Source organism: Mesoplodon bidens, assembly GCF_964165515.1.
Source record: "Mesoplodon bidens genome assembly, chromosome: 5".
NCBI classification, from domain to species: domain Eukaryota; kingdom Metazoa; phylum Chordata; class Mammalia; order Artiodactyla; family Ziphiidae; genus Mesoplodon; species Mesoplodon bidens.
In genome coordinates, this window is record NC_138161.1 from 107,285,858 (window position 1) to 107,312,849 (window position 26,992).

General features: G+C 39.9%; 1 protein-coding gene across 2 annotated transcripts in view; it reads right to left on the reverse strand.

Annotated features, from left to right (window-relative positions):
• Positions 1–26,992, reverse strand: part of FGF12 (fibroblast growth factor 12) — a gene marked incomplete at its 5' end in the record, with an annotated part of 580,388 nt that overhangs the window by 249,131 nt on the left and 304,265 nt on the right. Inside the window, one exon of one of the 2 annotated variants that reach the window (XM_081234406.1) lies at positions 7,299–7,497. The exons of the other annotated variant lie outside the window; for it this stretch is intronic. Coding sequence (XP_081090532.1) covers positions 7,299–7,497 — 199 coding nt within the window. Of the gene's footprint in view, positions 1–7,298; positions 7,498–26,992 lie in introns of those variants that run through there. 2 annotated transcript variants of the gene reach the window in all.

A 26,992-nucleotide genomic window follows, 5' to 3' on the forward strand; every position in this document is an offset into this window, starting at 1 on the left:
CTGCCGATGCAGGGGACACAGGCTCGTGCCCCGATCCGGGAAGATCCCACATGCCGCGGAGCGGCTGGGCCCATGAGCCATGGCCGCTGAGCCTGCGCGTCCGGAGCCTGTGCTCCGCAACGGGCGAGGCCACAACAGTGAGAGGCCCGCGTACCATAAAAAAAAAAAAAAAAAAAAAAAAAAAAAAAAAAATATGCAAGCCACATTATATCACCACCTACTTCTGACTCTCTTTGGACTCTAGATTAAAATATGCAACCTCTCTGAGGGTCTCCAAGGCCCTGCACAACTCAGCCCTGTCAAGCTTTCCAACATCACTTGGACCCCTTGCTCCCGTCACTCCAGTTACACTTCAACTTCTTCAAAAGCACCGAACTCCCTCTCACCTCAGTCTCATGCAAGCTATCCTCCTCTGCTTTGAACATTCTTCTATCCTTTTCTGCCTGCCTCACCCTTCAGAACTCAGCCTACATGATTCTTCCTCAGAGAGATGTTTCCTGAACAAATGCTAGAGATAGTATTTTCATTTTACAAATCAGCAAACTGAGGCTCAAAGTATTAAGAAACTTGCCTAATGTTCTCACAAATAATATCTCCAGAATTTGGATTCAGATCCCACACCAACGTCCATGAACTTAATCACTCTGCTACACAGTCGCTTAAACAGTAAGTGTAAAAAAATTTTTTTAATTAAAAAAAATTTTTTTTTTCTAAAGGCTAAATCCTACAGGGCTCTCCTGACCTTGTTATTAACCTCTTTACTTTTGAAAACATCTGAAGCAGTTGTTTATGTTTATAGTCAAGAAAGTCTTCCCCTCTGGACCCAAGTCTCCCAGTGGGTCCTTAGGTGTCCCAGGTGACACCCCTGACATCTCCGAGGCTCCCGCATGCAGAGAGGGACATCCCAGCCAGGAGCCTGGGAACAGCACATGACAACACAGCCACAGGACTGCTTCTGCAGTACCGGCCTGCAGACCTCCAGCAGCCTTCCCACTTCACTCCTCCTCCTCACTAGAGATCCTCCCTGGGGGCTCCAGATCATACCCACAGCAAAGTAACATGACCCTCCACATTTCCTTGAACTGTTCATCGGATTTTCCCCAACTGGAGTGTCCCAGCTTCAAATCACATTGAGTTCTTAAGATTCAGCCTCCTTAGCTCGAGGTGGTGGGAGATAAATACAGATGATCCGCAGGGTGCGGGCTGGGGTTTCTGAAACAGTTTAGCCACTTCCTGACTCCATAAACCTGAACAAGTCTGTCTGCTACTTTGAAGCTTAATTATCTTATTTCAAAGATGGGGCTAACTATGTCAGTGGATCGTTATGAAGAATAAAAGGGGCAGAAGTTGTGAAGAAACTCCGTAAATCCTGACGTTATACAGTCAAGGAAGTTATCATTAAAAGTTATTATCATATATGATTAATTTAGAGACATTTTGCATCTAAGGCCCTCTCACAGATGCTTAGAAAGTAGCCTCAGAACAAGAGCCCTTTATTTTTTTTAACTTTTTATCTTTTTAATTAATTTTTATTGGAGTATAGTTGCTGTACGATGTTGTGTTAGTTTCTGCTGTACAGCAAAGTGAATCAGCTGTACATATTCATATCAATATATCACCTCTTTTTTGGATTTCCTTCCCATTTAGGTCACCGCAGAGCACTGAGTAGAGTTCTCTGTGTTTTACAGTAGGTTCTCATTAGTTATCTATTTTATATATATATTAGTGTATACATGTCAATCCCAATCTCCCAATTCATCCCACCACCACCCTCCCCCGGTATCCATACGTCGTTCTCTAGGTCTGTGTCTCTATGTCTGTCGGAGCCCTTTAGATGTGCTGCATTTCTCTTTGGACAACAAGTAAAGCTCTGTAGCTTGATGGGTAGGCCATCAGGTAGAATCCAAAACGTAGTATATTAACTTGGTCTCCTATGTCTAATGAGACTGTTTATGAGAGTTCTCGTAAAATGTATAATAATTTTAGAAAGAAGTCATAGCAAATATACATTATGACAAAGTACTCAAGAAAGAGACAAGAAAAGACTAATTACTATTAACAAATTTTTCAAACCAAATCAACACTGTAATATCTATGTAAAAATATGCTCTCAACAAGACTAAAAGCAATAGTTTTTGGCTAGTAAGCCCAGTACTTTCTTTAAAATATAATTGTATGAGACAAAGCTTTAGTTTCTAAAGATCTTCTAAAATATTCCTATTGCTTCCTCAAATACAGACTGCCTCATTTCCTACAAATTGTTTTTCTAAGTCTGTTCAAGAATATCAACTTCATTAAAACTTAAAGACTTAATCCTGAGTTATGGCTTGATCAGATCTCTGTGGGATGAAAGAAATCAAGAGATCACAGTACCTGCTATTTTAAAACGATCTTACAATGGAAACATAATTTGTTGATGAGAATGCACTGCTGTAGAGAAAACAGGATTAAAAAAACACATACAAAATATTAGTTTAAACCCTAGGGTGGGTTTCTAAAGAGAAAAGCCCGGGTTTTTTTTAACAAGACATTAAGCCAAATATCATTTAATTAGGCTGATTTTGTAGTTCAGATATGAGTCATACTTTTAAAGGAGAAAATACAATAAAACTACTTGCTATAAATGTAAAATATCACCTGTCATGTGAATGTATTCTTGATCTATATATTGACCAGAATTATTTCAATTTATAAAAATCTAATTCATATTCCATAAATTACATGATTAAGCATTTCTCCTTTTTTGTCAGTTTTCTTCTTGAAGTTTCTATTCTCTGTGATGCTTCCCTCATCAACATCAAAGGATATATTTGATAGTAAAATTTGGAATGAGTATGCTATTAAATACTATACATCTACCAAAACAAGTCAGAAAAATACTAAAATATTTTGAGTAACCTCAATTTTTATAACAGAAACAAGGATTCAGAAACAAGCAGAAACAGGGGCTCAGAAAAATGACAAATGAAAATCAACAAAATTTAGTAAAATTGTAATAACTTCTTTGATTTATTTTATCCAGTCGGTATAAATATACTACATCATTCTTTAAGAGGGAGGTAATATAAAACCAAAAACTTAAGTTATGAAAAACATCTAATGTTTTTTAGGTGAGGAATTTTCCTGATTACTTCTGTTTTTTTAATGCTCTGGTTTGAGGGAAGGAATTAAATTATATAGAAGAATAATAAAATCACAAAATCACTTAAAATACATAGATTTAGGCTTATCTAACTACTCTGTACTTTCCAGAGAGGCTCTCATTTGAAAACTCAAAGAGTGATACGAATGACCTCCAAGGTTCCTGGCTGCTCCAAAATTCAAAGATTCTATAAACACCTTTCCCTTCCTGATGGTGAATGCTATCCATTACCTGCAGCAACTCCTGAGTCAAAACATAAATAATTCTGGAGTCTGGAGTACAAATTCTGGAGTACAAATTCATTTGTACAGATGTTTCTATTCAAAAGTAAAACAAATATTGGAAATAAATAAGCCATGTAATTCACGTGGATGTGCTAATAGCTTAGATATGGCAAATTAAGTGGTATCAACATTTAAGCAAGTATTCCAGCAGGTCTGGCTCATACAGGTATTTCACATATAAATAATTATTCAAGTAATAATGACCATAGGAATGCTCCTTTCTTTATTAGAAAGTCCACAAACAGAACTGTTCTAAAGGCTTTTTTATGGTTCAGTGCCTTCGGCCAACGTGCCAGTTCAAGGTCTCCAACATTTCATTTCTAAAGAGCTACAGCCTGCACAGTGCCTAAGGGGTTAACTATTCCTGCACTGTCTGTATGTCTTCACTGTTGGATTTACTTTTATAATGCAGGCTGCTATAGGATGGTCACTTTATTTTTTTTAATTTATTTTATTCAAGTAGAGTTGATTTACAATGTTGTGTTAATTTCTGCTGTAGAGCAAGGTGATTGTTATACACATATTATACATTTTTTCATATTCTTTTCCATTATTCAGTATCACAGGATATTGAAAATAGTTCCCTGTGCTATACAGTAGGACCTTGTTGTTTATCCATCCTACATATAATAGTTTGCATAGGATGGTCATTTTAGAATCCCAATTGCCTATGTCTCCTTCTACCCATAACCTCCTCTATGAGACCGTATTCCTGTTCTAATTACAAAATAATAATGATAACAATCCTTAATGGTAAAAATAAATAACACACAAAATTATTTCCATTCTCTGACAGAGGACACCCAGTTCATCATACCACTTTTTTCTGTGTTGTGTTGTGAAGTGCACAGGCAAGAAGAATCAACTGGATCAAGTTCTAGCCCCAATCTTTCCACAATCTAGCTGTGCAATCTTGTATAAACCACCAACTTGCTATGGCTCAAGGATTTCTTATCTTAGGAAGGATTTTGCTACACAATCCCAGTGTAAGACATCACTGTGCTCCAGGGAGGGCATTCACAAAGCATCTGAGGTGCCCTGTGGTCCTGGAACTGCACAACAGGAGGTCTTGCCCTGCCAATTCTCACATTTTCATAATGCAATATCATGATTTTGAAATCTGAGATCTTTACTGTGTAATTTCAGTATTCCCTCTGTGTTTACGAGGTTTCAACATGCTATGTATCAGAACTTGGTGAGCTAAGACAAGGATTAAGAGGCACTCAATGTGTCAGCCCTGAAATCAGAAATACAACTGTGGCCTTTCCCATCCAATACCTGACTTAGCTTCACTGTTTCAGGCTATCTCCCCTGGCAAGTCTGGTCCATGGAACTTGTGTCTCGACAGAAACTCAGAGTGGAAATTCTTTATCAGTACAAGTTATTCCACTTTACCATTTGTGACTCAGTTTGTAGTTCACAGAATATAGCTTAGAAAGGCTAGTGAGTTCAAGGATAACTCAAATATTAAGTGAACATAACATCAAAGTGCTTGTAAAACAGATTTGCTCAGATAGTTTTTTTTCCTTTTGGTGTTTAGCAACTTTCTCCCAATCCAACTAAAGAATCCTCTCTGGAATTGAGATGTGGAAGGTGCTATATCTCTCTATATGGGCTCATCCCCTACTACATGAATCATAGTCACTGACAACAAATCAACAGGTTAATTGTTTGGCTTTGTTAGTAACAATAACAGGACACTATCATCTTCCCCAAAAGCTTTGCTGCACCCTACACTCCCATGTTTCTAAGCTAAGCTTCATAACAAACTGAAGTCCACGGTGGACAGAAACATGTGTGCTGCCTTTGCACTGGGCATGTCTTAACAGGTCCTGTCACCTCTCTGCCAGATTATTACTGTGACACTTAAGATAAAGGAATTCACCAGTCATGATCTCTTTACAGAAATGTACACCAAGTGGATGAAAAAGAGGGAAAGATTAAATGAACATTGAAAAGAACAATAAACTCAGCAATCCCCTCAAATTCTCTATTTTCTAATGAGATGCTAAGGAAAAGATCACAGGAAGCAATTTCCTTATGCAAAATTAAGCCATGCATATCACTCGTCTCCAAATCAACTTCAACAAAGATCAGTCAAGTTTATCTTATCCATTCACAAAAACAATCTACCTATCATCTTGATGACCTTGTTTGTAACTGAGGAGGCTGAGTAGGATCTATTCACAAACATTATTATCCCAACTAGAGTGCAAGAACATACTTCAGAGACTGAGATATAAGAGTCACATGGAATTCAGAGCCTTGAAGTCCCTTGCAGACCACATAAGCCCTGAGAGAAAATGGCCCCCAAATGATCCTTGCACAACAATACAAGGGATTTGACTTCCCCCTAATATGAATTATTTACTGTGCAGAGATAACTCTAGTATTTTGCATACATCTTCCCTTTATAAAATGAACAGGCCATATTAATTGAATATAAAATAATAGGCTTTACTGGCTCCTGCCTTCAGATCATAATTATTTTTGTTTACTCCTGAAATTTACTATTTCATCAACATCACGGAATAAGAAAATGAGCCCACTAGGGAGTGAATAACGTCATGAAAACTTAATGGAAAAATGAGATGAGATGGTTTTTTCATAAGGCTTAATCCCAAATTTCTAAATTAATTCTGAGCCCCACTTGTCCAGACTTTCCAAGTGTTTTCTTCACCCAATGACCCTAGCCCATATGCTTCATTCCTGGAACCCAGGAGAACATCACAGTCAGAGTTGCAAAGATGCTAACCTAAACTAGTCAACTGATCACAGAGCAAGCTTTCTCTCGAGACAGTATTTCCTTTCAGTTGTCCACAGTAAGGGTAGATCATCTGCAGATTGCAAATGACCCGGTGGGCCACACCCAGAGGATCAATGAAGTCTGATGGAAGCACAGACCTTAGAAATTGTGCTTTCATTCTCTCCAGGTAGCCTGGCTTAAAATGGGAATAATCACTCTGAAATTTTGAGGTATCCAATTTCCCTTTGTAAACAGAGACACATCAAAGACCAACCATTTGAATTTAGGGCCAAAGAAGAGAATCAGCTTCAGAAAGGCCAGGCCTAGAAGATCTCTGATAAGTCTAAAGTTTTCTTTGCACTCCCTGAGACCAAACTGCAGATACTACATTGTTCCCGTAATGTCCCAAGAGTAAGTGTGAGTGTGCAAAGGATGGGAGGAATAGGACAGAAAAGTTAATGAGCAGAGCCATTGGAAACAACGAGAGTAATGGGAGGAAGAGAATAGGAAAAGGAGGTCTGTGTGAAAGGAAGTGAAAGGGCACGGGTAAAAATGGGGAGGTGAGAAATTGATCAGAATGTGAGAAAGACTGGACATGATGTGTTGCTAGAGAAAGATTTAGAAAAAGACAGTAAATTTAAGTTCATCTGGTGTCTACTAAGCGTCTATTATGTGTTAAGAATTGTGCTAAGTGTTATGAGAGATATAGGGAGGAAGGTTTATTTATATTTAGGTCCTCAGTAGGCAGATTAAACACTGGCTGGCTGGATGGATGGATGGATGGACGGATGAAGGGATGGATGAGAAAGAGAGAGTGAGGGAGAATGAGGTGGTCACTGCCCTCAAGGACTCTACAAGCTTTATGGGACCAGGAGCATCTATATATGTAACTCTCATCCTAGTCAAACCGTGGTTTCATCAAGGTATAAAGTGTTTTCCTGAATATGGGACAAGGCGCTATTAACTAACAGAGAGCGACCGAAAGATGTCTGAACATTTTTGGAGAACGGGGGCCAGAATGGAAGAGGGGGATCCTGGTTCTCTTCCATGGATGCCCCCAGGTGCTTTTCAGAAGGGGAGGGGGGTGTCAGCCTCTAGAGAGCCCACCGTCTGTACCTCTACTGACCTGGTCTCCGCCTCACTGGCCTCTTGCGGCCGCTGCAGAAGCGCACTTTGCTGAATACCCCGAGGACGTGCCTCTCGCACAGGGAGCGCCCGTCTTTGCTGGGGCTGGAACGGCGCTTGGAGGCCGACACCCGGTCGCTGTTGGACTCCCTCGCCTGTCGCTTCTGCCGGATCAAGGAGCTGGCTATCGCTGCAGCCATAGCTGCTCAGCGCGGGCCCCAGGCCCCGGGTTCCACTGCGCCCTCGGGATCACGCTCCGCCGGGGCGAGGGCAGGACCTCGGCGGCCTGGAGGGACAGGGCAGGCGCGTGGAGGCAGTGCTAATATTTGAGAAGGCCGCAGTACCGAAAACCCGGCGCCCACAACGTTAGTCAGAGTCTGGGCAGTGGCGACAAAATGTGTGAAAATCCAGATGTAAACTTCCCCAACCTCTGGCGGTGGGGGCGGGGCGGTCCCAGGCCTTCCTGTTAACTAGACTCTTGCACCCCAAACTTGCACCCCAAGGCGATCCGCGTCCAAGGGGCAGTGGGGAGTTTGGTCACACTCCGTTCGGAGTACCAAGTGGAAAGGGAAGAAGGATGTCCAAAACAACAAGCCGTGCCCCTGTTGGAGAGGCGCAAGCGTTGTAAGGTGTCCAAAGTATATCTACACATACAGACATCTAAAACCCGTTTACAAAGCAGTCTGGACCGGGGCGGGTAGCGTGCCCCCGGTAGAAAATACTAAAAAGTGAATAAAACGTTCCTTTAGAAAACAAGCCACCAACCGCAAGAGAGGAGAGGAAGGCAGCAATTTAACTCCCTGCGGCCCGCAGTTCTGGAGATTAGGAGGTCCGTCCCGGCTGGGTGAGGTCTACGGAATGCATCGCACCGGCTGCGGTTCTCCCGGGGCCCGCCGCCCGCCGCCCGAGTTCTGCAATTCCGAGAGGCGCGAAGTGGGAGCGGTTAGCCGGAGTCGGGGTAGGGGCGCCAGGCGGGGGCAGCTGTTTCCAGCTGCGGCGAGCGCGACTCCCCGCCAGCAGCGCTGCAAGGAGAGCGGGAGGCGCGGGAGGCGAGGGAGGGGGGAGGGAAGGAGGGACGGGGAAAGAGGAAGGAAGGGAGGGAGGGAGATCCTCGAGGGCCAGGCACCCCTGCGGGAGAAACCCGCGAGAGGCGACCGCCGCGGATACGCGGGGTCCCGAGAGCAGGTGCTCTTTCTCTTTCCTCTTTCTTTCTGGCACAAGACGGGCACAGTTGGTGATTATTTAGGGAATCCTAAATCTGGAATGACTCAGTAGTTTAAATAAGCCCCCTCAAAAGGCAGCGATGCCGAAGGTCTCCTCTCCAGCTCGGCGCCCACAAGCCTTTAACTGGAGCTCCCCGCCATGGTCCGCCCGGGGCCGCCGCACCTAGCAGCTCTCCGCACAGGCTCAGAGGGAGCGAGGGAAGGAGGGGGCGCCCTAGCGAGCTCGGGATCAGGTCATCGCCGCGCTGCCCGGGGCCCCCAGGCTCGCGCGGCCCGGCAATCGGCGGCTCACAGGCATCAGATCAGATGGGGATTACCCTCCGGACGCGAGGCCGATCACTCAGTCCCGCGCGGCACATCCCAGCCGAGGAAGGGAGGGACCCGCGCGCTGCGAACACCCGCGCGGCGGCTCGGGTGGGGCGGGGGCTGGCTGCGGGCGACGTCGGCTCCAGGCGGCTGCGGCTCCGCTTCGGAGCTGCCCACCATGGTCTGGCGCCTGGGGCGCAAGAGGGGCCCCCTAGGCCGCCGGGTCTGGGGGGCGGGAGGCGGCCGAGTGTACCACTGGGGCCCTCGGGGCCCGACGCAGACTCTGGGGCCAGGGCCAGGAAGCAGGTGCGGGCTGCCGCCAACTCGGCCAACTTGCTGCGCGGGTGGCAGCTCGGAGCCGCGGGCTAGCGGCGTGTCCCCCGCCGCCTCCTCCTCAGGCCCCGGAGGGGCGCTCACGGCTGAGTCCCATTCGGGGGCTGAGGCTCCAGGCGCGCCGAGCCGCACCGGCTCCTGGACGCCACCGCCGCTGCCTAGCCGGCTCGCTGGGTTGGAGCGCTAGCTCCACAGGAAACTCCAGGCAGGGACGACCGCCACCGAGACGGAGGGTGGGAAGAAGAGCGGGCGGCCGCCGGTGTACCTTTGGCACTGCTCGCCCACCCGCTGAGAGCTTGGGAGCGCCCAGGTGGGGCCAGCCTGGGGGCCAGGCTCCCGGAGCGCAAGGAAGCGCAGAGAGCTCGGGTCCTCCTCCCCGCCCTCGCGCCCTCTGTTCCCAGACTCTTCCCCCTCCCTCCCGTCACCCCTCTCCCCCTTCTCCGTCTCCTATCTTTCCCCTTTTCTCCTCTCTACGCAATCCTACGTGATTGAGGTTTGTATGAGAAATTCTCAGAGGCAGAACGAAGGAACTGCAGCTCCGGTCGGCTCTGTCCCATCCCTCCCCCAAGAGAAAACACTACTGGCCCGTTAAAGGATCCAGGGTACACAGAGAGGGGCTAGGGGTGAGGCGCCCACAAAGCAGTCTGCCGTCTCTCCAATAAGCTGAAGCACAAAGAATTCTCTTTTTAGAAAGGAAGGCAGCGGACACTGGAGAAAGTAACAATGGCTTGTTGGGTCCACCTTCAGCACATTTTGGAACAGGAAAAAGTGTCTCCATATTTGACGAACCCAGATTTCTGGTTTCTATCAGGAAACGTGCAAAACAGCCTCAATCCTTAAAATAAGGAACCAGGTGAGCACCCTGCACAGAGGGGAGGATGGAGGTGGAGTGAGAGGGTGACTGTGGGCAAGGGCAGTCAACAACCAGCTGTGGAGGGCAATCGGGTCTCCAGGAGTGCTTGTGGTGACAGCTGGATGCAACAGAAAACTCAGCGGAGAAGATAATGTAACCCAAGTTAAAATGCAGCATGAAAAAATTTGGAAACATAAAGGAGTAGTCATGCTAAGGCCTGGAAGTGGCTATTAGTCATACTTAGTATCTCTCTTCAATCAGTCTTCAAATATCCCTAGTGCCTCCCCTTAACAGACATTCCACCAAGCATCAAGGGTAGTGCCAAAAGAGTTCATGGATGATTTCCAAGCAGAAACATGTATGTTGGAAATACCCTAAGAGTGGGCAAGGAACGTGAAGGCCCTGGCAGCTACTGAGAATGGATGTGGGCTGTGGAGAGGGCCCAGGAATTCTCTAGATGTGGGCACAAACCTGTGGGCCTAGTAGAAGGAGAAGAATTGAGGCCTGTGAGGCTGTTTAGAGCAAGCACTGTGTTAAACAGCCCCACCATGTCTGGGGACCTGGACCTTTCATGCTGCAGCTGGACATAACACAGGCAGACAGGTTTATGAGGCAGACAGCTGGGAGGATTAAATAGGTCAGGCACCCTGAGAGGGGGGAATCCCAGCTGTCAATGGGGAGCAGCACATCCCCTGCAGCTGTTCAGTGTGCCTGAATAAGGACAGTGAACTTGGGATTCTAACAGTACATAATGGGGAAAAGATACACACACACACACACACACACACACACGCAGGCGACCACACAAGACCTCTTCTCCAAAAGTGAATCCAGCCAAATACATTTTCAAAAGCGCATCTGGATGTGGTAAGGGACATTACTGAAAATTAATTGTTAATACTGTTAATGATATGGGAAATGTTATGGGAACATCTGGGAAATGTTCACATTTCACAGACAAAATTACGTCTTTTCCTTCCTTGGCTACCACAAGGCTTGTCTTATTCTTGAGGAAGGCAGGTACAAATAGTACTGGCTGGCTTTGGGGACTCCTTGCCTCTTGCAGTTCAACACCCAACACCTTTTCCAAAAAGGAAAAGGTCAGCTAAGGTGAGGAATCCAGAGAAATGGGCCAGAGAGGGGTGTATAGTGAGGCCTTGAGAAAATCACTGCTAAACTGTGAGTCTTTTTCTTATCCTCAAATGGGAATAATCATTCCCATCTACCTCACAGAACTGAATATGTATGCGCAAGCATTCTGAAAAGTGGAAAATGCCGAATGAGTAAAAGAGATGATGACAGTGTTTATTTTTTTAAGAAAATGCATGATATTCTTCTGAGATGCTTTTTTTAAATGTAGATCCCTGATGGTTTCTCAGAGCGTGAAACAGAAATCTCTATGAGTAGAGCCCAGGAATTTTGAGTTTTTGACAAGTTCTTCAAGTGTCAAAGTTTGAGAGATATATAGATATAGATACATTCTAGATAACACATAATCCTAGAAGGGAGAAATAAACTCAGACTCTCAAAAATTTAACACACTTTACTAGAACTACAGTCTGTGCCCACCACCCCCCCTCCACCAAAAAAAAAAGGGCCTGGAAAAAGAATGTGTGTTCTCTAACCTTTGAGTGTGTTAATTTTTTTTTTCCTGTAGGTTTATGAGACATGAAAGATGTTTTGATGCTGAAGGTAACCAGTGCAGCAGCACAGGACAGAAGAGGGTGATGGAGGAAGAGATGAAAAAGCAGATAACAGTTGCTGTTTGAAATTTTCTTTGTCTTGACATGACAGTATCGTTAGGTATTTAAGGAACAAAATGAAATCAATGAATGTTAGCTTTCTGAAAGTGACTTTCCGTGTCTTTAGATCAATACTAAGAGAATGTGGTGTTTTCGATTCAATTAGACAACAAAAACTTTACTTCTTCCCTTGCACTCCTGTGGCTATTGTCAGGGTGCTTTTTAGCTGTTGAGCCCTTTAACTCATCATCAGCATCATTTCCTTCATTTCTCCAGTGAGAAGAAGAGGTAAATACAGGGAAATCTGAGAAGTTAGGTCCTATTTACATGGCTGTTGAGATCAGAAGCAATACCCTAGTTAATTTTTTTATATTCAGAAATTCAGGGACTTCCCTGGCGGTCTAGTGGTTAAGACTTCACCTTCCAATGCAGGGGCTGTGGGTTTGATTCCTGGTCAGGGAGCTAAGATCTCACATGTCTCACAGCCAAAAAAAAATCAAAACATAAAACAGAGGCAATATTGTAATAAATTCAGCAAAGACTTTAAGAAATGGCCCACATCGAAAAAAGAAAAAAAAAAAGAAATTCATTAGTTTCCTACCTGGGCCACTAATTCTCGTAAGTTTTCCTTCATGGTTACTAGGACATTTCCAATATCTTTGCATTTGGGGTTCAGGAATGAGATTACATCAACCTACTGATTATTTTGAAGGGCAATATCTCAGGGATAAAAATACCTTGAATTTTTTGCTCTTTTTTTGAACAACTCGAGAATTTCCATTTACAATTCTGAAGACAGCATAGGTGGAACCAGTTGAATTACTTGGAGAAAGTTGCCAGATACACATTGAAAGGATAATTATATTTATATTTCTGACCTCCCTTCAAACAAATAAAACATGGACAGTCTTTATCATCTCTATATTTTTAAGTCATCTCTGTATTCTAAAGGGAAATAATATAGAACGTTGAATAGTTTTTCCCTTATTTATAGGCCAAGTCTTTCAACTCCTAAACCAAACTATTAGGACCACTGCAGTCATTCACGTGAAACCTTGAATTGGGCACAGATTGCATCCAAGGCCCTGTTTCAGTTACCAAGGGGAACTCTTTACACCTCTACATTCTCCCTGCCCTCAACAAGCTTACAGTTCATCCCATCATGATCTTATTTGGCTTTTGTCTTAATCACCCACTCGCTGTATGCTACTGGACAAGTTATTCAATCTCCAAACCACATCTGTAAAATACATCAATGATAACGACACAAGCAGTACCTATCTAACTGGGCTACTGCAAGGCTCAAAGAAGATGTGACCATAATGTAAAGTATTAGAATAAGCATGCTGTCATTAAAATATCCATTTAAATCAAGTCCCTCCTATAAAATCCAGACTTCCCAAAACAGGAAAACATAGCTTGTGATTCATACACACCATCATTCACTCCTGGACATAATGTATTTAACAAAGGCTGGAAATCTACTTGAGATGAATGATTAACCTTGACATTGTAATGGCAAACAAAATTTTCATTAGCGGAATATTGTCAATGTCCTTGTCTGTTGGGAACACAAAGGAGCCAAAAAGAAAAAGTGTCTCCATATTTGAGGAATCCAGATCTCTGGTTTCTATCAGGAAACGTGCAAAACAGCCTCAATCCTTAAAATGAGGAACCAAGTGAGCACCCTGCACAGAGGGGAGGATGGAGGTGGAGTGAGAGGGTGACTGTGGGGAAGGGCAGTCAACAGCCAGCTGTGGAGGGCAATCAGTCTCTTCTCAAATATCATCCTGCTCTGAGATCAGGCCCCTGACTCAAACCTTGGTGAATATGAGCTCACCAGCCTCTGACACCGCAAGCTTGAGGGGCAGAAGAAGACCTTTTCTCCATGAATATTATCGCATACAATGGCTTTACTTCCATTTCCTTTTCTCTTTCAGATTGTCAATTAAAATAGGTTGACAACAGCAACATAAGCAACTACTTTCTAATAATTTGTGAATTTCTTTATGGTGCTTTATTCAACAGTTCAAAATTGAATTACTACATGTTATATGTTTGTCTGGTTTTGGTCATCTCTCAAAATAAGAAAGACAGTATATTTAATTCTTCTTTATGACACAGATTTAGGGTAGTATCCTTATTGCCCAAGTAGAGAAATTATCAATGTTTTGGAGAATGTCTGTTTTAATAAGAAATATAAGCTATAAATAATGTGAGCCAGGGCTAAGCTCCCTGCAGGGTTCTAACTGCATTGCAGTTATTGACACATTGAATCCTTATAGCAACCCTATGAAGTATGGTCTGTCATTATCTTCATTTTATAACTGAAGAAACTGGGGCACAGAGAGGTTATGTTACTTAGTCAGTCACCCCGTTAAGAATTGGTAGAGTTAAAGCGTAACTAATTTATTTCCAGAGCTCCTCTTTTATCCTCTATGTTACACTATATGCCCATAAAAACATGACATCATGAATAATTATATTCATGTAAGACAATTTAAAATAAAAATGTAATAATCATTTGCATTGATATAGTATTTTACTGTTTAGAAATCATTTTCACATGTATTATCTCACTGAGTTTCTTAACAACCTTGTGAGGAAAATTAAGGAGATAATAATAACTCAGTTTTACAGATAAATTGAGACTCCAGTAAGTGACGTAATCTCCCAGAGTCACACAAGAGATGAGTGAAAATACATGAGTTTAATCCAGGTCTTCTGACCTCAATGTCTCTCATGTCCCAATTAAGGTCACATAAAGAAAAAATGGAAATGTTATGTGTCCTTTCATTCACTGACCTCTAGTACTCCCCTAGGAGGGTTTCACATCTTATAAATGACCTTGAAGGGATCATTCAGTGTTGTAAAGAACCAGGGGACTCAAGTGACCCAAATCTCCTCCCTCTGCAGCTTTTACATCTCTCTGGGCCAGGGAACTAAGATGGTGGTTTTCTCACCCTTGGCATAAGAGGGTATTCGTTGGTTCTGAGATTGTGGCCTCCAAATACTCTCCTCCTTAGTTCAGTAATTTAAGTTGAGCTTCATGAGAAAACTACAAGGAAACTAAATCAAAACAGAAATTAGAGAAATCTGTAAGCGGATAAAGTTACACTTTTTCCATTCCTATTCCTAAAAAAAATGTACATTGGTTTGGCTTAAAACACATGTTTGGCACTTGATTATTTTCCTCACTAGCTAGATTGAGGATATTAAAAAACTGCCCCAAGTGATTCTCCATCATTTTAGCCCTTTTCTAATTTCCAGTGTCACCGATTCAGTGATACCCCTTCCTTCTAGATGAATAATGTAGCTTGAAGACCCTCATAAGAATGTAAAACCCATAAGGAGAGGAAGATTGTCTATTTTATTTACGTTCCTATCTCCAGTGCCTAAAATATCACTTAATATATAGCAGATACTCCATAAATACTTAAATGAATTAATTAATGAATGCATCCATCCATCTATCTTTTTAAGTTTAAAATGAAACATTTATTCTTATATCAAGAAACAAACTCAGCTAATTCAAGGGTAGCCTCCACATTTCCAACTTGATCATTTTGCTTCATCAGTACTCTCAAAAATCTGCCTAAATTCAATCCATCTATTAAAATTGGATAGCCTGAAAGGGTATATGGTACCTAAATTTCTGCCCTGACCAACCTCCACCCCTATATTTAGGTGTAGAGTTTCAGTTCTGATCTTTCCCTCTCTTCTCTCAATTTCTCTCTCTCTCTCTCTCTCTCTCTCTCCCTCCCTCCCTCTCTCTCTCTCTCTCTCTCACACACACACACACACTCATATTCAGAGAAGAAAAGGAATATAATAATGAAAAAAGAGAGCACAAACATCAGATAAAATGAGTAGTCAATTTTTAAAGTCTCAGAATGTGATCAAAATGACCTTAAAATCATTTGATAATCCTAACATTCATGCTGTCACCCATCTGTACTGAGCTGCTTTCTCCATGGACCTAGTTGCTCCATTTCTAATTTTAGATTCCAAATTTTCAGGGGATGGATCTTGTTGAGATAGCAGTCTCTTACAGCACCCAGCACATGACTGACAATTAAATTATATTATTTAAATTGTCATAAATTCACATTTTGTCCTCTGTGTGCACATAGCACTGGACTCTGAGAAAATAACAAGTAGTGAAAGACCTCACTGATCCTATTTGATATTTAATAAGATTTTATTGGAAATAACTGAAATATACAATCTGGTTAGAGAAATATATCAGGGGATCAAATGGGAGTTTGGACAAGGTGACCAGTAAGGTCCTTTCTAGTACTAACTTTTTAGAATTCTCTAAAAATAAAATATAAAGTAGAAAGATTATATGATTTAGAATAATCTTTCTTTGCATAAAGTTACTTTGTCTGAGCCTAAGTTTATTTGCCTGTAAAATGACCTAGATTACTTAAAATAATATATTGAAAAGATAACACTGGTTTTTGAAACAAGGAACAGTATGCACGAGTGAATGAATGAATGAATGAATGAATGAATGGGTAGATGAGTAGATAGATGGATGAAAAGTAGCATCATTCATCTACAAACCTCTAAATTCACATTGTTAGGCTAAACAAAATAGCTCAAAACAAAAAATAAAAATATTTGGCCAGCTTCCTTTTGGAATGTTGTGGAGACAAGAAAATTTTCAAAAATTCCAGAGTAGTAAATGAAAGCACTCAGTAAAGTTCTAAGTTATTCACTTAACAATCATTTTCACATAAAGTTACACTCCCCTGTGCTTAATTTTGCCCACTAATACAGCATACGCAACATGAAATCAAGAGGAGACTGGTGTAGATGGTTTTGTGTTTACCCAATCAAAGCCAAGATAGATAGATAGATAGTTGTAAATAAGCATTTCAGTGCTCAGATATCCAGAAAGGAATAAGATGATTGCAAAAGCATATTTATTTAAACAGCATTTGGAGCAAGAAGGAGAAATAATATTTTTGTAATGTTTTGGACAAGATATTAGTTTTTAAACATGCAGTATTAGCTAGAAGGGATCTCATGAGGTCATAATCCCATTCTAGACAATGTGTACATATTGTAATCACCAGAAACCATAGAAAAGAAACCTCTTTAGATGTAAGCTAGAAAATTGTCTCTAGTTGGTTGAGTATGCTAAGAATACAGCAATGGAGAAGAGGACCATTCCTTTCTCTTCATTTTGACAGTTCTTCCTCTCATCCCTAAAAAGGAAAAAGACAAGGAAATAGCCATAGCTGGCTTTTAAAAGATAAGTAACCAGAAGCATTTATTATTTTCTGTGGACAAAAGCCAGGGAAAGAATGTTGACTTTATGTTAAAAATAAGTGGATTTTATTATAAAATAGATTCTAAATATGATCTATATATAAGAGTAGAAATAGAATTTGGGAGAGAGAATCATGACTTACATTTTTTGTTCCTGTGAGGATCTAGTACATCACTTTGACTATAGAAGATGCTCTGTAAATGCATGTTGATTTAATTTTGACTTGAAAGTAATACATGCTCAGGATGAGTAAGAACAGTCTCAAGTTTTACCTTAAGCAAAACCTTAGGCATACTTTTATTAATAGTGGTATCACCTTTAGTCTCTGATAGCATCAGTTAAGTAGTGGCTATGAAAAAAAAAGAAACAAACAAACAAATGTCTGATATAGAGGAAAACACAAGGTCTTAATCTGTGAATGTGTTTTCCCTTATCCCCTTTGTGCATCTAGCACAGATGTTGGGCTACCTTTTTCTGATGATGCTATGCTGATAAAACCCTAGTGTAAACCCACAACATTCTCAGAAGGGGAAGAGTTATTCCCTAAAGTGAGTAGAAAGTCAGAGTTTCAGGCATCAGATAAAAAAAAAAGATATGGGCTTGGGAAGGTGCATTTAACTCACAGAGTAAGGTATGCTCTTCTTTTTTGTACCTGGATTTTGAGTAATCCATCCACACTTAAAGTTTTCCTGACTGTCAAGGGAAGAAATCCTCTACCAAACAGAATCGGGCCAGAAACTATATAGGAAAACAACCTCATAGAGACTCCTAAGACACTAGTCTAGAGCTGTGGACTCCAGAGAATGAACCATATCAAGTTATCTAGATGTTAGTTGCAAATTATCTCTGTGTTGTAATCTCCTTTGTTACACACTGGCCTTCAGTAATGTCTTATATTAACCCCAATTTTTATGTCAGTTAAGGAATCGTTGGGTTTTAGTTCATGCCTTTTAGTTCAAATCACTCAAAAACATAAACTGAAACCTCTACATTCGAAGTATAGGTTAAAAGTATTTGATAAAAACTCTCACCAAAGTGGGTTTAGAGGGAACATATCTAAACATAAAAGAGGTCATTAAGAAAAATCCATAGCTAACATTATACTCAAAAAAAAAAAAAAAGAAAGCTGAAAGCCTTCCTGCTAAATCCAGGAATAAGACAAGGATGCCCACTCTCACCATTTCTATTTAACATATTATTGGAAGTCCTGGCCACAGCAATCAGATGAGAAAAAGAAATAAAAGATATACAAATTAAAAAGGGAGAAGTAAAACTGTCACTATTTGCAGATAACATGACACTTTATATAGAAAACTTTAAAGTCTTCACCCCAAAACTATTAGAACTAATAAACGAATTCAGCAAAGTCTCAGAATATAAGATTAATACACAGAAATTTGTTGCTTCTCTATACACTAATAATGAACTATCAGAAATAAAAAGTAAAAAAGCAATCCTGTTTAAAATCACATTCAACAGGATTTTAATTATTTTAAAAAGAATAAAATACCAAGGAATAAATTTAACCAAGGAGGCTATAAAATACTGATAAAGGAAATTGAAGATGATACAAAGAAATGCAGCAATATCCCATGCTCTTGGATTGGAAGAATTAATATTGTTAAAACAACTATATTACCCAAATCAACCTACAGATGTAATGTGATCCCTATCAAAATACCCATGACATTTTTCACAGGACTAGAATAATCCTAAAATTCATATGGAACCACAAAAGATCCCGAATTGCAAAAGCAATCTTGAGAAAAAAGAACAAAGCTGGAGGTGTCACTCTCTCAGACTTCAGACTATAGTAATTAAAACAGTATGGTACTGGCATAAAAACAAACACATAGATCAATGGAACAAACAGCCCAGAAATAAACCTACATACCTATGGTCTATTAATCTATGACAAATGGGGCAAGAATATACAATGGAGAAAAAGCAGTCTCTTTAATAAGTGATGCTGGAAAAACTGGACAGCTACAGTAAAACAATGAGATTAGGACATTTTAATATACCATTTACAAAAATAAACTCAAAGTGGATTAAAGACCTAAATGTAGGACCAGAAACCATAAGACTCCTAGAAGAGAACATAGGCAGAACACCTTGACATAAATTTTAGCAATATTTATATGTATTTTTGGATCTGTCTCCTAAGGCAAAAGAAATAAAAGCAAAAATAAACAAATGAGACCTAATTAAACTTAAAAGCTTTTGCACAGCAAAGGAAATTATCAACAAAATGAAAAGATAACCAATAGAATGGGAGGACATATTTGGAAATGATATAACTGACAAGGGGTTAATATTAAAAATATATAAATTGCTCATACAACTCAGTATCAAAAAAAGAAGAAAAAAAAAAAAACCCAACCAAAAATATGGGCAGTAGACTTGAGTAGACATTTTTTCAGTGAAGACATATAGATGAATAACAGAAACATAAAAGGATGTTCAACATCACTAATTATTAGAGAAATGCAAATCAAACAAAGAGCTATCATCTCACACCTCTCAGAATGGCTATCATCAAAAAGTCTACAAATAAATGTTGGTGAGGATGCACACTGTTGGTGGGAATGTAAATTAGCACAACCACTAAGGAAAACAGTATTGAAGTTCCTTAAAAAACTAGAAACAGAACTACCATATCACCCAACAATTTCACTCCTGGGTATATATCCACAAAAAATGAAAACACTAATTCAAAAAGATACATGTACCCTAATGTTCATAGCAGCTCTACTTATAATAGGCAAGATATGGAAGCAACCATATCTTGTGTCCATCAATAGATGACTGGATAAAAAAGATGTGATATATATATAGAGAGAGAGAGAATAGAATATTACTCAGCCATAAAAAAATGAAATTTTGCAATTTTGAGCAACACGCATGGACCTAGAGAATATTATGCTGAGTGAAATAAGTCAGAGAAAAACAAATACTCTGTGATATCACATATCTAAAGTGTAACAACAACGAATGTATACAGCAAAACAGAAACAAACTCACAAATATAGAAAACAAACTAGTGGTTATCAGTGGGGAGAGGGAAATAGGGAGGGGCACGTTAGGGATATGAGATTAACAGACACAAACTACTACATATACAATAGATAAGCACCAAGGATATCCTGGATAGCACAGGGAATTATAGCCATTATCTTGCTAACTTTTAATGAAGTATAAACTGTAAAAATACTGAATCACTATGCTGTACACCTGAAACTAATAAAATATTGTAAATCAACTCTATTTCAATTAAAAAAATAGTATTTGAGGGAAAGGAAAGATAGGGTAGAAAAGAGAAGGGAAAATAAGAATTATTAGGCACCTGTAATGCACCAAGCACAGTACTGGGCTCTATACAGGTTCTTTTACTTAATCCTCAGGGTAACCACATAAGGCCAATATTGTTATCCACATGTACAATGAAAAAACTAAAGGTCAGAAAGGTTAATTAATTGTCTGAAGTATGGGTCTGGTCAAGAATTCAAATTTAGTTTAGCTGACACAAAATCCAAAGCTTTCATTGTGACTTTTTAGATGATGAAACCACAATATGAATTTATAAGGGGACTATCTGTACTCTTAAAGTGTTAGAAAAGTTAAGATAACCCATGAGTTAAGGCCACTCAGAATCTAAGTCAGAGGCATCCATGTTGCTCGTTCTCTTGTGAAAATGACCTCATTTGATGTACCAGTTTAATAACTAGAGCCAGGGAAAGAGAAATTGAGGAAAGTTGATGTCTATCTTCGAGCATCTGAAACATTCTTATTAAAAAAAAGAAAGGCATCTTGTGTGTCCAGAGGCAAACTTGGGTTCTATTAAGCAGTTATATACAAGGAAGTGCAGACCAACCATCAAATAGACTGCTTCCTAAAATGGGAAAGTAAGTTTCCCATCACCAGAGACTTTCAAGTCAAGATCAGGGACAAAACCACAGGAGGAGGGTTCCAAGAGCTGAAAGGGGTATTCTATAAAATGGTTACAGTCAGCATTGCTGGGGTAAACAATGAATCAAAAATCACTGTAGGCTGCATCCAAAGCAATACTTGGCAAAACTTTTTTTTTTTTTAAGAAAATAAAAAGGTAATGATTAATGAATGGTGAAACTGACTGCTACTGGGAAAGAGTGACAGTAAAACGGATTCAAGATTCAAGGAGACAGTCAAAGGAAGCAGATCAGGATAACTGAGAAGAAAGCACAGGGCTAAGACTTCTTTTATATGGCATGAACATGTGTCACAAAGGCCACATAGCTGATCAGCCGCATAGCTGATCAAAGGTGTCACTTCTTAACAAACAGTTGAAAGGTTAAATGATATTGTTCCCCTGAGTTGTGGCATTCTAGACTAAGGGAAAGAAAACATATGAACCTATGAAAATGTAAGTGAGGAAAGCACCCCAGGAAAGGCCAGTGTAAGAAGCCCTTATGGTGTGAATCAAAACCACAGTGAATTCTGCAGAGGATGGTCATTGACCCTTCTGGATTCCTCTGTAGGAAAGATCCCACACTGAGATAGGAGACTTAAAGGTAACCAAAATTAATTAGCTTAACAAAGGAAAAGGATTAGAAGGGCAAAGAATAGTGTTAGCAACTTTATGAGTTCCCTGCACAGAAGGGCTTCTGTAGGTAAACTCTTAGGCCCACCACAGATAGTGTGAAAATACTTATTTGTCCTGAAGATGCAGTTGTCTGCTACAGGATCAATGATTTCTACCATGAGTAATCATAGAGAAATCTGGAGACTCAATTTATGGTAGAAAGAAGGAAATATTTAAATCTTTGTACATATAGTATCTTTGCCTTCACTTTTTAGAATGAAAAAGGAGAATCACAACTCTGGAAAACTCAAAACCAGTTTGAGAAACTTATTATAAACTGAGAAAAATTCTTACAAAATGATTTGGGACTAAATATCTCAAAGCATGGCAAGGAAGACGGCGAGATATTGGATAGTGGATTCCCAGTCGTCACATTCATGAAGTTAGGAATTTGGTAAGGCAACCATCCCACTTCCTGCTTGACAATTTTTAATTTACTATATACAAAGTATTATCTTCAAAACTGGAGAGTAAGCATGTGTCCCACGAGGAGGCATTTTTGAGAAGAAAGTTGTGTCACCACAGAAACGTCATTTAACCTTGGGGCATCCATTTACTTGTCTATAAAATTAGAAAGTTTTAAAAGAATAACTGATGATCTGTATGTTTTAAGTTCTCTAACAAAAGGTTACTTCTGGAAGGGTCCTGAAACCAGGAGTGACATTTAGTTAGGTATTCTGTATAACAAGAAAAAAAGTATAGAATATAAAGTACCCAAATATGTTCTATGTGATCACTTACTCGAAAAAGAAAGGACATTAGTAGCTGTAGCAAAGACTGTCATGAGAATAAATTACTGATCCCAATGATACTCTTTGAAGCTGCTAAATTCTCTCAATTTTGGTTCAAAATGGGTTCCTCTATCTCTGAGTGAGTGGTGGTGGAGGAGGAATAAAAAACAATGAAGTGGTCTATTAATTGCAAAGATGGCACAAAGTAAAATAAAGCTGTTCCCATCATAGGTGGACTTCAGAGATGGTTGTTTTTGCTGGGGTTTTTCTTTTTCCTGTGTGCAATATCTCAGATGACTGTTAAGAAGCAGTTTTGTAAAAATGCAGATGAAGGAAAGAGATAATTCCATAGTGAGGAGAGTCAACAGAAGCAGTCTCTTCCAATAGGCCTACTCCTAGCCTGAGCTGAAATCTCACTTTCATGCTATTTGCTCAATATGGAACCTTGGACAAATTATTCCTTCTCTCTAGATCTCCATTTTCTCATACTTAAAATGAGATTAAACAGATGAATGCCAAGGTTTCCTCCCTCTCTAAAATCCTGTGACTCTATATTCTCACCCACATCATACCACATATGTGACACAAACTAGGATATTCCCTTTTATCTTCCTTTGAACTTCAGGGTAGTTAACTAGAGTGATCGGTTATCCTTCACCCCCTGGCTCATAGCTAGATGCCTTCAGTCCCTGGAACTAAACCTTACTGGTTATCTTTTACCACACAGCACTTCTCTGTAACTCTGGATAAAGGCAATAATAATCAAAACAAATATTTTGAGAGCTAATTATTTACCAAGAATTGGTGGAAGCACTTTATATATATTAACTGACTTAATCTCACAACAACCCTATGAAGTAGGTATCGTTATTATCAACAAGGAAAGAGAGGAACAAGAAAGTTAAGTAACTTGGCTAAGATTCTAAGTTAGTAAAGGGAATGACCAGGATTTGAACACAGGAAGTCTGGATCCAGCCTCTTACTAATAGATCAGTCACCTCCCCGCAATGTGGTGTTGGTGGCAATGGGGGAAGGAGGAATGGTGGTGTGCTGGTGATGGTTGTTGGAGCTCTTCCTTTTGTCCTACATGTAGCTGCACAGAGTTGGAAAACCTGATATGAAGGATGCTCTCATCTAAGAGTGGCTGGTAGCAGGCCCATCTTTTTTCCTTCTCAGTAGCTGAAGATATGTATGAACTGGGAGACTGCATGAACTGCTTGAGAAAAAGTCATATCATACCTTATGATTTAAATGTTCTCAAGCATTTAATCCTCACAAAAATCCTGTAGGACAAGCATGATAGAGATTATTATTATACTATTACAGAACAACACATTGACAGAGGATTAAATTCAATCAGTCAAGATAAGAACTAAAAAGTAATGAAACTAGGACTTAAGTCTGTTGACTTCCAAAGGGGTGTCCTCTCCACTCTATCACTTTGGTTCTAGTGCCCCTTTCCAGGTCTGAGAGTTTCCTCTGATCCACTGACCTAATCTTCTTCTCTCTATCTTTCCTTATTGTTCAACCCAGACATTCATCAAGGAGAGGATGCTAGCAGCTCTGAGCTTGCACAGAATGCCTTACCAGGATTTGGGGTATGGCTGCCTCTGTCCGACAGAACACTAACCATACAATATCACATTGTTTTCCTGTAATCATCAAAGAGTTATCTTCAATACTGACATCCCCATGGTTTATAATCCTAACTGAGCCCTGTAATAGCACAGCATCTCACTTCTACTTCCTTGAAAATTGCAAGCAAGATTAATTTTGCTTCTGAAGCAGAATCAGGCCTAAATGTGTGTCTCACTAATTTTCTTCTTTGTTAGAGAGCCCCCTGTTGCATACTTTGTGTAACTAAAGTGTGTATGGCTTTGCAAACTAATTCTCCTAAAGCCAGTAAAATGAGTGTAAGATTTCAAGAGAAGTGTACTGGCAGTATCCCTAAAATGCCAACCTTTAATTTTCAGAGTATTTAATCTTAGGGAGCCACTGTAATAAGTATGTATCTAAAAGAGCAACTTAACGCAGCATTAAGCCACTAAGTTCTGGGGTTTTGCATTTTAATGCATAACTGCTGTTAGCTTATTGAGAGAGCCTGGGCAAACACCTTAACCTATTTGTTCCTTAGGATTTTTTATTTGGAAAAATAAAAGTGGTAGACTTTTATTACAAACATTTAGATATAGAACCACCAAACACAAGAACTGGAATGGAAGGAACCTTAAGAATCAACCAAGCCACTGCCCTCATTTTAAAGATTCTGAAATTGAAGACTGGGAAAGACATACCTTAAATTACATAGTCATTGGTGACTGAAGCCAAAATACAGCTCAGGCTTTCTCCTCCTAAGATCAGTGGTCTCTCTGGTATAACATTTAATTTTTCAATTAAAGATCATAACTTAGGCTTTGTTTTTTAAAAAAATAAAAACTACTGTGAATAGCATTATTCCCATTCAATCCTCACAGCCACCAGTTAATAACTATATTCATATTGTTATATGCCTGATTTACATATGCATAAAGAAGCTCAGACTGCTGAGGGAGTGGGTTAAGGTAACATTCCTGGTAAATGAGGGCATTAGCTCTGATTTTCTAAATTTGAAATTCTTTATTTATTTCTTTGGATCTTTTCCTCACCCTTGAATTTTTAAACTTACCTGTTTCCGGTAAGATCAAATGAATTATAAAATCTTCATTAAAGAATACTAATGCTTTCAGAGGGAGAGGGATAGGGGAGGGATGGATTGGGAGTTTGGGATTAGCAGATGCAAACTATTATATATAGAATGGATAAACAATAAGGTCCTACTGTATAGCACAGGGACCTGTATTCAATATCCTGTAATAAACCATAATGGAAAAGAATATGAAAAAGAATATATATATATGTATAATTGAATCACGTCGCTGTACATCGAAAACTAACACAACATTGTAAATCAACTATACTTCAATAAAATAAATGTTAAATAAAGAATATTAATACTTTCCCTCCAAACACCTCCCAGTTAGCATATATGGCAGGAATTTCTTCTATCTTGCCTCACTGCCCACTTCTCCTCATCCAACATCTATTTTCCAGTAAAACAGGATTCTTTAGAACCATAAGAATTTCTCTTACTGGTTTATTGCATAGGATAAAAGACATAATTCTCTTTATAACCATGCAAGTATCACCAAAATACAGGATTCTTTGTGATGCTAATGAGAATTTTCTTCACCAGGTCGTTCTGCTCGCAAAACATCTGGCACAGCAGGCCAAGAATACATGTGAGCTGAAAGGCGGGACACTAACCTTGCCTCAGGATCTTCTCTGCCAGGTAATTTCATGGCAGGCACTGTCTTTAATATATGTACTAGATGATAGTCACAGAAGTAATTTCTTTAATTAGATTGCCCCTTGTGCTTTTTGGCTTCAAAGATTAAACACAAAACTTGCAGCTCATAGCTGGAGTAGTCATTAGCCTGCAAATCATCTTTAAAAACAACCACAGCTTAGGGAAAATTTATTGAAGAAATGGATTTGACTATGTCTTGAACATATGTAATGTGAATCACGTGCCAGGGGAGGAGTGTGGCTGTGTTTGTTCTCTGCAACAACTCACCTCCAGTGTGTGTGTGTGTGTATGTGTGTATAAAAATTTTTGGATTGCTAAGGTAAGGAGATAGGTGAAGGGATGAAATGTGAGCTATTGCCCAGTTTTCTACCAAAGCATTGATTTTCCTTTCCTTCTACACTTATCTGTATCTCCATTTTTATCTAGCCATATACTTTATCCTTTCCTCAGTCACTGGGTACTTACTACATGCCAAACTGCTTAGCACACAGGGAACATAAAGAAAATAAATCATTGTTTATTCCCTCAAAATACTTTACTATCTTATGCATGAACCTGATATTTGATGTGATAACCGTGAGAATAAAAAACTTGCTAATGACGGGTGGACTCTGCTGAGATGTTCAGGAGAGAACACTACTGTTCTCAGTTGGAAGAGACCTTACAAGGTTTCATCAGGGAGTGACGTGAGAACCACCCACTCTACAATAAGCAGGATGTGACCTCCCAGAAAAGGGGCTGGAAAGGTCTCCTAAATGGAGAGGAGAGGGGAAGAAAAGCACTGATATGTCAAATAGCTGGGTTCTGTCAGGCCATGAAGTCCTCCAGGAGAGGAACCCTGTGTGTCTTGTGCATTATTATATCTCATGTGCATGATTAATAAAACTAAACTGATCAAACAAAACAATAAATGAATGAACAGTATTTGAAGAGTGTTGATAGTTTAGCAGGTTCAGAAAATAAGATGTATGGAGACACATGGTAGAAATCAGTTTCCAAAAAAATGTCTGGTGAACCAGACATCACTAGGGAATAGAATGTATTGCTATGGAATTAGTGCCTCATCTTGAAAGCAACAGAGAGCTATTGAAAGGGGTTTGTTTTTAATGATTTTTATACAATTTATCAATAAAGTTCTCTACTATGGCATCTTTTAATAAAAGTGATTGTGTAAGTGTGGTACAACAGAGTTAGTAGTAATCAGATTCAACTCATTACATTAAATTTTAATTACATTAAACTAAAATTCAATACATTAA